We start from the raw sequence: 12,863 nt of genomic DNA, 5'->3' as shown, positions 1-12,863 counted from the left end.
ACTATTACTTGATGTCACATGGAGTGAATCCAATTAGATGAAGACTAGCACCTGTGATGCTGGGGATCACTGGAAGAGGATGAGATGGATCATCCAATTGGTCTTCCCTCTGAAGATTGCGAATGCTTCAGCCTTATCTTTTGCACTGATGTGCTGGGCTGTTCCATCATTGATGCTGGGGTTATAGGTGGAGCCTCCTACTCCAGTGAGTTGTTTAATTATCTACCACATTCACAACAGGATTTGGCAGGATTTCAGAGCTTAAAATTGATCTGTTGGTTGTGGGATGCTGCTATCTTTGTTGCCATGTAAGTACTCCTGTATTGCAGCTTTATCAGGTTGGCACCTCATTTTTAAGTATATTTGGAGCTGCTCCTGGCATGTCCTGCTGCTCTCTTCCTTAACCGGGTTGATCCCTTGTCTTGATGGTAATGGCAGAGTGGATGATATGCTAAACTGTGAAATTACAGGCTGTGGTTGAATACAGTTCTGCTGTTGCTGATGGCCCACAGCGCCTCATTGATGTGTAGTTTTGAGCTGCAATATCTGTTCAAAATCAATCCCCTTTAATATGGTACTACTCATTGTTTATCCTGAAATCTCTCTGTGTGATTGACTTGCAGAGTCTGGGGAGCAGGAAGACCAAGTACCCCTTCTTTGTATCACAATTTTAAAACTTATACCTTTCTTTCGATCAGTTTTCATTTGCACTTTTGTGTTCACAATAAACAGGTCACATGAGTTTGTCTCCATACAACTTAAATAGGAAATCACATCCCTCTCTCCAAACTATTACATTTTACTTTACTTAAAGGAAATAGTTTAAGCATTGTCAACTTACAAATCTAGCATTGGGAATGCAGCTTTCCTAATGTTTCCATTATTAGTTCTCTCTGGTCCCACATTGTCGGTTTGAAGAGGTGGAGAATAATAGTGCAGTAACTGGTTTGATAGTCAGCTGTATTGAACTTTACGTGAGTGGCATAATCAAGCTTCATGTGGATTACAAAGCCAGACATTAATAAAAACTTCCAACTGATCAATGCCAAAAATTTTAATGATTTTAAATTTTGAAATATTTAATGACTAATGAAATGTAAGTTCGATGTTTTGGTTGTCAATGGTACAGTTTGATGACTAGTCACTCCATCTGCTGCAACATGTGGAATCGAAGCTAAGGGTAGTTTCAGGTAAAGCACATTTTGAAGGCAAAAGGTGATTTGGACTCAGTTATACAAATGCAATTCAGTACCCATCTTAAAGTCATACATTTTAGTTCTCATTTTAGATTAAATTTTTGTGTATAGTGAAAAAATCAAAACGTAAGGTTAATTTAGGAAGGAGAGAGTCGAGTTGGTAAAGAATAGAGCTTTCTTTATGGTATAGGCTGAGGAGATCAGAATTTCAGGAGCTGGGCGTTATCAGCACTCAACATGCTGACACCAGTGGTTTCCAACATTAATGTCAACATCGTAATTGAGGACTACTGAAGGCTGGCACAGAAATGTTAACAAAACCATGACAACAGGAAGTAAAGCTTTGTAGAAAGGAACTTCATGGAGACACAAATTGTTTTCATGTATTAAGTTTCATCTTCAGTCTTACTGTGTTGGTAAATCTAACTTGATTAAAACTTTTGAAATTTGCTCTCTAGCTTTTCTACAATTAATTCAAATAATTAACCAAGAGAAACTGCACAGAGCTAAAGAATGCTGAGTGAACAATATTGGTGCATCTTGAGAAATTAAGAATAAGCTTGGACAGGAGAATGCAAATTCAGCTCAGCATCATTGATTAGACTATTGTGGAAGCTAAATTATTGAAGCTTCTAAAATACAGAACAGGCTGTTCAGATAAATTTATTCATGTTTTTGTGAAACACGCTTTTTTTTTATTAATTCCCATATCTTCAGAATTAAGAATTTCAATCAGTCAGGAAAAGATGATTCAACAATTACTCGATTTTGAGTACTAGATCTGGAGAGTTTATTTTAGGATAAGGGAAGAACTCTGTAAATATCAACCATCAGTACATGCACCGCCAGCAGACCATCAGGAACCCACCATACAGAGAAACTGAAGCCTGTCCAAGCATTGGCTATTAAGAAACATCTGTTCTCTTGCACTGTCTGTACACCAACCCCCACCCTTTGCCAACACGGAAGCAAGTTCAAGGGTCCCCAAAATAAAGACCTTTCTAAGCAGCCCCTTTAAACATTAAAACCGAATACTTCAGCACCACTAAGGCCAGACAATTGGGGAGTTACTCCTGACCTGATGGGGCATGCATTCACTGAGTTTGCGCTGCGTCCTAGGAAAGGATTAGCATGTGGATATTCAGGACTTACAGAATTCTTATCCCTGGTCACACTTTGCCTATAATGATTGCCATTTTTGGTTTAGGTGCAGTACATTGAATTTTAAGCAAGTCCTGCTTCCTGCACATTGAGATTCCAGTCTGCAATAGCTTGGGTGAGGATATCAGCATATACACCGTCCCTGAGTCTGCTTTCTCCTTAGTACTCAATAAAGCTCTTCAACTCTTTATGTACTGTAACACTTCTGCATTTACACCTGTACCTAAGCAGTTAGCGAAGACAGCTCCCCAGTGTAGTGTCTGAAATCTCTCTTTTCACATGTTCATTTCAGACTGGTGTCTTGTCTCCGACTGATGTCAGAGTCATGTGGTCAGTTCCATCACTGTGAGTTACATGAATTTTGTTATGTCACATCCACGTGACCACCCCCCAAATTTCTGTCTACTGATCTATATTATTTTAGTAGTTTATTTGTACTCATTTGCAAAGCCTTTGTAATCATTAACATCATTTTCACTGTTATCACCATCTTTCCATCCCCTAATAGTTTGAATCTCACACGTCCAGATGATCTGGAACTTCCACTGGCCCTCCCAATCTGGTTCAGTTGTGTTCATCAATAGTATGATGATATTGTACCACATTTGAAATAGTTGTATCACTGTACATACTGTCTGATGTAACATGGGTGTAGCTATCCCATATTCTGTGTTCATCATATTCAGTCTCCTTTCTTGGCTCGAGTAAGATCAATGCCTTCATATTCCTCCTGAATGATCCTTCAGGTGCTCTGATAATGTAAGATCTCAGTTGCCGGGACTGTCTGATGACTGTAGGTTCTGACTTATTGCTCCTTAACTAGACTTTCTGCTCTAGCTTTAAAATTGAATGATTGCATGTTTATCCATGTTGTACCACTTCTGCTGCATTTTGCTGTGAACTGCTGTCAACTTGCTCGTTTTAATTCTCGTGGTCTTGAGAGGTCATCTTTGACCCAAGGTTATGTTCCAAAACTAGTTTGTCTGTTTTTAACCCCTTTTCCATTAGCAATTCTTGTGGTGAATATTCATTAATCAGTGCTTGCACTTTTTGTGTATTTTTACAAATCAGTGACTTCACAGTCTTAGCTTAATTTTCTGCCTATGCTTTTGACTAAGCTTTCCTGAAAGCTTTCCTGCTCCTCTGATGCTGCTTGGCCTGCTGTGTTCATCCAGCTCTACACCTTGTTATCTCAGATTCTCCAGCATCGGCAGTTCCTACTATCTCCAAAATGTAATCTTGTATGTCTTTCACAATGCCTGGCCAGCACACTGATTATTGTGTTTGTCATCCTACTTAATTGTCCTCCATCAAGTCTCCATAAAATTTCTTATCTCATCAACTTTAGTATTACCATTCTATGGTTGTCCACAAATAAATCTTCTATTATTGCAAAGCGTTGTTTCTAATCTTGGTATCTTTGCTGCCCTTGATCTGCTAGGCAATATTCAAAATCTTCCTTGCAGATAGAATTGCCTGAACTATTTGCACTCCGTATCAGATTTTTGAGCTGCACAAATTGGTCTCCATTTCCCTCAGTTATTCCTAACGTCTTGATTATTGTTGTAGAATAAGACTCTATTTCTTCAACAAGATTAGGATCCTCTATTTCTGCTCAATCCACTGCTGCCCTGAGAGTGCACCTGCCATTGCTTACACTTTGCCTTGAACATAAACTGTTCTGTAGTTCCATTTCATTAGCCTAAGCCTGATTTGTTGTATAAGTGGAAGAGTTTTGTGATTTCTTTCTATCCCAATAATGTTACCAATATTACAAGCTTGTGGCTTGTCTCAGTCTCATGAGATCATTAAGAAACTTTTCACACTCCAATTTAACTGCAAACCTTTCTTTTTCAATGACCGTATAACTCTGTTTGGTCTCCATCAAAGCTCTTGACATAAAGTAGATTAGTTCCATCAATTTGTACTTGATTAAGGATTGCTCCTAGCCCTGTGGCCGATACATCTATGGCCAGGAGAGTGATTGCACTACGATGTGTTGACAGGTTAAGACAAAGTAACATCTCTTTGTCAAAAGCTTGTGGTCTGTTCCTGACTGCAATGCCATCGTCGACCTTTCTTCAAAAGCTCCTTTTTGGTGTGAGTAAGACCGGCCCAGGTCAGGATAAACTTTCCTACTTGATCAGCTATTCCTAAGAAGCTTTCTACATTATTTACACAATGTGATATCAGAAATTCACTGCTGACTCTTGTTTTCCTTGGATTTAGTATTGTGCCATGCTATAGGATAGTGTATCCTAGAAATTTAATCATCATTCTAGAGAATTGGCTTCTCACGTTTGGTGTAAGGCCTATGTTCTATAGCATCTTTAATATGGGCTGACACACTGGTCATGTTCCTCCTTTGTTTACAGTGCCCTAAGATGTTATCCATGTGGCACATGATTTCCTGCTTCCCTTTCAGGATGCCCGATATTACCCTTTGGAAAATCTCTGGCACAGAGGAGATCTAAAATGGTGGATGGTTGAAGCAGTACCTCTTGAATGGTGTAATAAAGTAAACCAGTAATCTTGACTCTTTGTCTAAGGATGTCTGCCAAAACCCAGTACTCTCATCTAGTTTCATGAAAAAACTTGCTCGTTGCTAAAATAGATTGGATCTTCCTACCAGTTCTTTTATTAACTGAGTGAGATCCACACACAATCTATGTTCTTCAATCATCTTGCGAACAGTTATTAGCCACAGACACCATTGTGTCAGTTCTGTCACTGGCAAAATGATCCCACTTTTAATCTGTTGCCCATTGGAGAATGAGAAATTTCCCAGAAGTGTACGAACACCTCTTTAATTATTGAAACCTTTGCACAGCTTTGGAAATTCTTGCCCAAATTTTCTCATATATTCATTCTGAAGAACTGTATCCTCTCACTCTAAAAGAATTAGATAATTTACATGTATTTCTGCTCACCAATGAAGTATTCTCAGTTCTCAGTGTATGTTCTCCAAATTATTTTCGGTTAGTGGCTAGTCTTTCAAGTTTTCCGAAGTTTGGAGTCTTCTCCTTTTCCAGTTCTTTTTCTTGAAGTTTTTGGGGCCATCCCTTTTCAGCTATGTAGCTTGGATTCTATTTTAACTTTAGATTCTGGCTCTTGAAATTTTGTCCCTCACTGCCACAATGCTTTATCTTGTCCCTTAAGCTAATCCTGCTCCCTGCAGTTTGATGTATCTGTCTGGAGTACTTCGGGCTGTCAGTGTCTGCTGATATATTGCTTGCTTTTTATCACTAAGTAAATAAGTTTGTATTAATGTAAAACTCCTTTATTTCCACCTGTACATAGTAGGCTAGTGTAGTACCTGAGACCTCTTTCTTCAGAGATTCATTCTAGGCTGATATCTTCTCTATTAGTGATGTCAGGGTCATGTGATAAGTTGTACTATTGCAAATTACATGAATCTCTTTAAACCACATAGACGCTTGTGCCAAAGACCAGAACCTTCCAGGTCCAGACTGTACCATGTTGTTGAAAATTACAGTTTTCAGGGGAGCCCAGTCAGTGAATGGAGGAAGAACCAGGCCAGAAAATGCAGGAGTTATTCTAAATTCAGATTAAATCACACAGTTTGTTCTCTATATTTCCGTTATAAATTTGTAATAGGAACTACCCGTATAAACTTGTCATGCTGGATTATGTCCTCCATTCAAGATCATTGCAATTTAATGTTAATTAATGTGAAACAGTTAGTCAACCTTATTTTTATTGGTCTTTATTATTCTTTACAGAGCATATAAAATGGGAAACGCACTGAACAGGAAGAAGAAGAACTATAAACTGTCCAGTGACAAAGAAGCTGACAAATTGACTGAAGGAACAGCAGCAGAGGATGGAGAGGCAAAAAAGGAAAAGCAGGAAGAAGCCAAAACTTCTGAAGAAGGCGGAAACTCCTCAGAGGCCAAAGATAGTCAGGCTACAAACAACACAGCTGAGACTAAGGAAGAGGATAAAGAAACAGTGAAAAAAGAGGAAATTCAACAACCTGAAGCTGAAAAGCCACAAGCTTCTACAGAAGCTAAAACAGAGCCTCTGCCTACAGAACCCACTGCAGAAAAGCCAACAGAACAATCCGAGGTTGCCCCTGCCAGTAGTTCCGCAGAAAGTCAGTCTTCAGCAGTCCCTGAATCCAGCACTGAAGTGACATCCACTCAGCCCTCTGAAACCCCAACACCTGCTCCCGAAAGCAAAACAGAAGGCAATTGCTCAAGCATGGTTGAAGTGGAAGCCAAACAGACTGAGGTCTCATCTACTCTTGTGGATCAAGAGGAAAGTAAAAAAGCAGAGCCCCAGAATTTGGACTCTGCCTCAAGCACCACTGATGCTGTTTCTTCCCAGGAGATACCAGCAGTAGATGCAACCATCTCTACTCCAGCTGTTCCTGAAGCCTCAGACAGTGCTACTCCAGCAGATGTTACAACTTCAGAGAATTCTTCAGCCATTACTGATCAAACGTTAGCTGTGCAAGAATAATGGATAATCTCATTCAACAACCATTCACAATCTGCATTGAATTCCAACTGTACTAACAAACTTGATCCACTGTCTTATACCAGAAAACATCCAAACATCCCGTACTTAGAAATTCCATCAGGATATTTCAAACAACCTTTGGAAAATTGCTGGACTTAAATATTGCTGTCTGGAAGTTGAGTGAATGGAATGAAAATCTGCTCAACAGCTGTAAATGATGTGCCTCACTGATTCAAACCAACATAGTGAATAATGTATATGACTCTGCTGAGTGATAGTTAGTGGAACTGTGCCAAACCAATCAGATCTTCAGATGACATCTTTCTTTGTATTCCCACCTAATTTTACACAGTGAGGTATGATCAGCTGTTAGATATAGACCACCATGTTCCCTTCCTCATGACACACCAGAAACAATAGTTTTGTCTCAAAGTTACTTCAGACTAACATATACTTCTCATTGTACGTTGCCTATCTAGATTTCTCTTGATCAGTTAATGCATGTCCGTTGTTGGGTGCACCTGTAGTTCTGTTTCACAGTAAGTTGCAAACAAATCTGCATTCATTGCAATTCCAGCTTCTCCTCCATTCAATGTCACTAATGCCTCCACCACCACAGCACATGTTGAAAATGATGAGAATTGTAAAATGGATGCATTGGAGTTATATGTGATTGTATTAATGGTGCAACAGTAATAAAAGTCATGTAAAAATAACCAAAGTGGTTTGAAATTATTTTTATTCTAACTCATAACCCTGTAACAATGATGCAATTTGGCTTTTTGAAAAAAGCACAGTATAATCTTTTTGAGACATTGAAATGCCATAGTATCTTGTATGTTGGAGTTAATTAGGGGAATATTGTTTGTCAGTTTCTCGAGAGATATGATATCATTATGAACATCATTTTTTTGCCATTTACTATTTTTATGAATTTATAAAAAGAACTAAACCTAGGAAATAATCTGTTACGGACTGTATAAACGGGCTTTCCTCCCCTGCTTTTGCTCCACTGTACATCAGGCAAATGAGCCTTTTACATCTCATCCATTTGAAATTGAGGTCAATTTCTAAGTTCAGATATTTTAACAGCTTTTTTTATTCATTTGTGGGATGTGGGCATCACTGGCTGGCCAGTATTTCTTGCCTATCCCTAGTTGCCCTTGACCTATTTACAGGTTAGTAAGAGAAATGTTAATTCCTGTTGGCTGAAAGACCTGAATGATAAAAGAAACCCTTAATATCAGCAACAGAAGAGAATGTTCTCCATTCCTTCTCTCCCTTCTTGCTGGCCCATAATAATTTAACATGTACCTTTTTGGAGGGCTGAAAAAATTGCTGGCTTCTCCCTTTGAGGTCCTTACTTTGGTAGAGCTGATGATGGTTTGTCTGTAAGACCCACATCACATATCACCTGCACACTGCTCAGTTCAGTCGTGAAAATTCATTGCTCCATTCATCTATGTTTAATTCAAAGGCTTTGCACATTGAGGAATGCCACAAGTAATGCAAAGTGACAGAGGCCTGGCATTATGTTAGAGGTTACTGTGCGTCACATTGAAGAAGCAACATGCAGAGTTAGGCAGAGGAGCAACTGACCAAAATGTGGTACCTAGTTCTTTCATACCCTTTTTCATTTTCCTGTTATGAAACATTATTTTTCTATCCTCAATAACAAAGAAAGTATACATTTACACAATAATTTTCATAAGCCATCCCAAAGGCCTTACAGAAAATGAAGTTGTTCTGAAATGTAGCCACTGTTGTAGGGAATTGGGGAAGCAATTTTTGTACAGGAAGCACTAAGAAACAACAACATGATAAAGAACAGAAAATCTCTTTTAATAAATATTTATAGGACACCAGAGAAAACTCCACTGTTCTTCTTAAGAGACAGCAAATGTGGGTTCAGCTTAAAGTCTTATTCAAAAAGTGGATGTTGACTGGCAAACAGAGAAGCTGTTACAACTCTGAAAGTGAGGAGAGGGAACTCTATTGTTTATCTCTGAACAAGGAGAAGTCAAGGGAGTGTGCACAAGACTTTGCCAGGAAATTGGGCTTCTCTAACAGGCAGGGTACCATCAACTACACATACATTGCTTCATGGACAGCAAATCTCAAAGCTGAAATATACGAAAATTCAAAGGAGGCCTTTCACTCAGCTGAGTTGATATGTGTGACCATTCTCAACTGATAAATGCCGACTAACCTGACAGCACTCACAGTGCGTTCCCATGCCAACCCACTGTACCAGGAATTTTTCAGCAACCGGTTGAACCAGGGATGGTTGCTTGGTTTACAAGGACAACTTGTTATAAACTTGGCTGATGATAGTCTACACCACCCAACCACCTGTGTCCAACCACTGTACCATTAAAAAGATCATCAAGCAGAAAATCAAGCTCGTGAAAAAGATTGGATGCAGGGAGGATTCTTTTTCCCCTGGTTCAGCAATCTAGAACCAGAAGACACAGTTTCAGGGTACAGAGTATACCATTTAAGGCTAAGATGAAGAAACATTTGTTCATTCCATTAGTGGAATTTTTGACCACATAAGGCTCAGGGGCCAAGACACTGAATATTTTCCAGAGAGAGATAGATCCATTTTTAGATTTTAAGGGCATCAAGAAGAATGGGGTGAAAGCAGGAATTTAACATTGAGATAGAAGATCGGCTGTAATTATATTGAATGGCAGAGCAGGTTCAAAGGGTCGAATGGCCTAATCCTGCTCCTAATTCCCATGTTTCTATGTTTTGCGACTAATGCTGCTCAAGGTACTTGGCTATTCATTGGACTGGGATTCACCATTTCGAGTGGTCTATTCTATTCCATATGAGGTCGCTATTGTATAAATGCCACAATTGCCACCACAATTTCAGCAAAAGCTTCAAGTGATGGAGGAAGATGAAGAGAAAATGGAGAAAGAAGATGCAAATGGGAAAAATTGACAAATGGATTTCAATATAGGAAAGGTGAGATAATCTATTTTGATGCTAAAAAAGGATAAAAAAGGGAAATACAAAGTAATCAGCCTCTACAAACCTAATTCAAATAAAACATTTTATTCATCTCTTATGGACCAGACTTAACCTCCTGAAAATACATCAAGGAGATAGCCTAGACCCTAACTTTTACGTTATTTAAAGTCAAGTGTAAGGTGTTGTGTTGCAGATGTAATTCAATTGGTTACGCTACTTAGCTTTTAAGCAAAATACACTATTTTCTTACTCTACTGTTAAAATACAAACAAAAGAAAGAAGAATTGGTATGAATTTAACTCTATTGGAAAACTTAACAGAATAATAAATTATTTAACTATTAAACAGCAACTGCTCCAATATAGTAACATCCCATAAACACACCCTTGGCAAAGGCAAATTCAGTAAAATAGATTGCCTGACATGCAATGTTTCTCCAGCCCAGGAAAAAGAACATCAGGAGAAAATTCTGGCAGAGAGAGAGTTTTGCTTTGGGGGAGAGATACATAGCAGCTTCAAAAGCTATGAGGAGTAGTTGGAGAAATTTGGGTTGTTCTCACTGAAACAGCGGAGATTGAGGGGCAACCTGATAGAGATCTACAAGATTATGAAGGGCATGGACATATCGGATTGTCAGAAACTTTTTTCCCAGGGTGGAAGAGTCAATTACCAGGGACCATCAGTTTAAGGTTGGAGGGGCAAGGTTTAAAGATGATGTACAAGGCAAGTTTTTTACACAGAGGGTGGTGGATGCTGGAACTCGTTGGAAGCAGATACTGTAGTGACTTTTAAAGGGTGGTTTGACAAATACATGAATATGATGGGAATAGAGGGATATGGTCCCCAGAAGGGTCGGGGGTTTTAGTCGTGATGGGCAGCATGTTGGTGCAGGCTTGGAGGGTCGAAGGGTCTGTTTCTGTGCTGTAATTTTCTTTGTTCTTTATTGTTCTAAAACCCCAACAACTGCTGAAAGCTAAACCCAAACCCTGGTTCCCTGGGAGCCCAACTCCACCCATTCAAGCTGCTCCTATTGTTCTAACTTTAAAAAAAAACCCAAGGCCACACAAGATATTTATGAGTTTGGAGGATTCAGCTCAGCACCTATGGCTCAAAATCTCTCTTCAAAAAAAGGACAAAATACACCTCTTAAAGCTATAGTGTCATCACACATATGATGCTTGATTAATCATCCAGTGTACCCCTTCAGTGCCTGTACTGTATGGCAGCTTTGCTTGAAAGTAGTGTTAACCTAGTAGTTGCAATATGGTGTTGAAATGCTTCTGATGTTTATAAGGGGAGTCTGCAGATGGCCATGTAGGACACTGTTGAATATTCTGGCCCTTGTGTATCTAGTTTTGAACTGCACCATCTCAGTGTGGGTAGATGAAGGCTATACTGGCCAATAGTGCAGTGGTAAATGGTAGAAACATAAATCCTGTCACTCTGAGATTACAGCAGCTTCCTGTTTTGTGGACCGTCTCTGGGACATGCCTCAGAAATTCAAGTAATCTGTTAGTGCATATATTGTTGGATTTTGTGAGACCTTGAAAGCTATTTTACCCATCCAGACATCCTCAGCCAGGAACCAGCAATTTGAGCCCACATAACCCTGAGTGAACATACCATGACCTAGTCTGAGTGTCCACTGCAACATCCAGATATTGGGTGACTTCTGACTGTGCCATGTTGGAGCCACGCTTTATGATTCTCCTTACCAATGACTGCCTGCTCTCTGGCAGCCTTGTCAATGCACTAAGCTTTATTTTGTACATGTCCTTCAGCTTTTTCCTTTACATTGTTCTAATTCTATTAGGGACCTGAAATAACTCCACAGAGGTCAGTATCCCATCACCAAGTCACTCTTTATTTACATGTGGAGAGTCCTTGACACTGATCCAGTTCCCTCAGAGCCAATTCTCAGAGTGAACAGGATGTCTGACCACTCTTTTTCTTATCTGTCAGCCAGGGGTCCCTGACTGGACCAGATTAACAGCCCCAATCAGGGGATTCATATTCTATGGGTCCACCTGGCTGATCTCATTACAATCACAACAGGACCATTAATATTTAAAGAAGAAATTCAAACCCTTATAACTAACCGACAGAACCAAACTACAAGCCCTACAACATTTAATAAAATATCATTTTTGTCCATTAATAAAATGTAGGAAAGTGGCTTTAATTTAGAAATATAACTTATAAAAAATCTGCTATAAATTTAGTTCTTCTTTATATTTATCCCCAGTGTTCCCATATCTTAACAAATGTTTGAGGTCTGTTCACATTTTCAAAGCATGTAGGTCTGGGTAGTGCAGTAGATTTAGTTTACTTGAATTTCATCAAGGATTTTGACTAAGTATTGAATGGGACAACTGATCCGGAAGGAGAAAGCCCCTGGGATCCAGGGTAATTTGATAAAGTGGATCCATGTTTGGCTTGGTAGCAGGAAGCAAAGTTGTTTCCTGAAGGTTGTTTCTATGATTGGAAGCCTGTGGCCAAGGGCATACCACAAGGTTTGGTGCTAGGTTCCTTGACGTTTGTAGTGTACATTCAGTATCTAGACACAAATATAGAAGTTAAGATTAGTGAGCTCACAAATGACTCAAAAATTGGTGCTCTGTAAATAGTGAGGAGGAAAGCCTTAGATGATGGATGATACAAATGGACTGATCAGATGGACAAAAATATAGCAAGTGGAATTTAATCTGGCAAACTATTTTGGGAAAACTAAAAAGGCAAGTGTGTAAGTGTTGAATGAAAGGATCCAACAAAATATAGAAGATCAGAGGGACTTTAGCATGCATGACCATAGATCCTAGAAGGCAACATGACAGGTAGATGAGGTGGTTAGGAAAGCATATGGGATATTTGCCTCTCTTAGTCAAGGTTATGATGGAATGGTGTATAATGTTAGCTCGTGTTGAGGTGGACTGGAGGGTACAGGGTTTGTATACTTAGGAATATTGGTGTGGGATAGAGAATCAGAATTATCATCACCCCACCCCCAAGTATGGGTCAGGAGGACTGGAGTCCTTTTCTAGC

The 12,863-nt window shown here is 39.3% G+C and overlaps 1 protein-coding gene across 3 annotated transcripts in view; it reads left to right on the top strand.

Annotated features, from left to right (window-relative positions):
- The window catches only part of LOC109921363 (MARCKS-related protein 1-A-like), a 69,669-nt gene extending 62,111 nt beyond the window's left edge, over positions 1-7,558 (top strand). For all 3 annotated transcript variants that reach the window (XM_020521395.2, XM_020521394.2, XM_020521393.2), the window contains exon 2: positions 6,101-7,558. In XM_020521395.2, the coding sequence (XP_020376984.1) occupies positions 6,111-6,842 (732 nt within the window). In that variant the 5' untranslated portion in view covers positions 6,101-6,110 and the 3' untranslated portion in view covers positions 6,843-7,558. The remainder of the gene's footprint in view (positions 1-6,100) is intronic.
- The last annotated feature ends 5,305 nt before the right edge of the window (positions 7,559-12,863 follow it).

The sequence above is a fragment of the Rhincodon typus genome, chromosome 2, assembly GCF_021869965.1.
Source record: "Rhincodon typus isolate 14 chromosome 2, sRhiTyp1.1, whole genome shotgun sequence".
Lineage (NCBI taxonomy): Eukaryota > Metazoa > Chordata > Chondrichthyes > Orectolobiformes > Rhincodontidae > Rhincodon > Rhincodon typus.
This window is presented reverse-complemented; position numbering and strand designations above follow the sequence as displayed.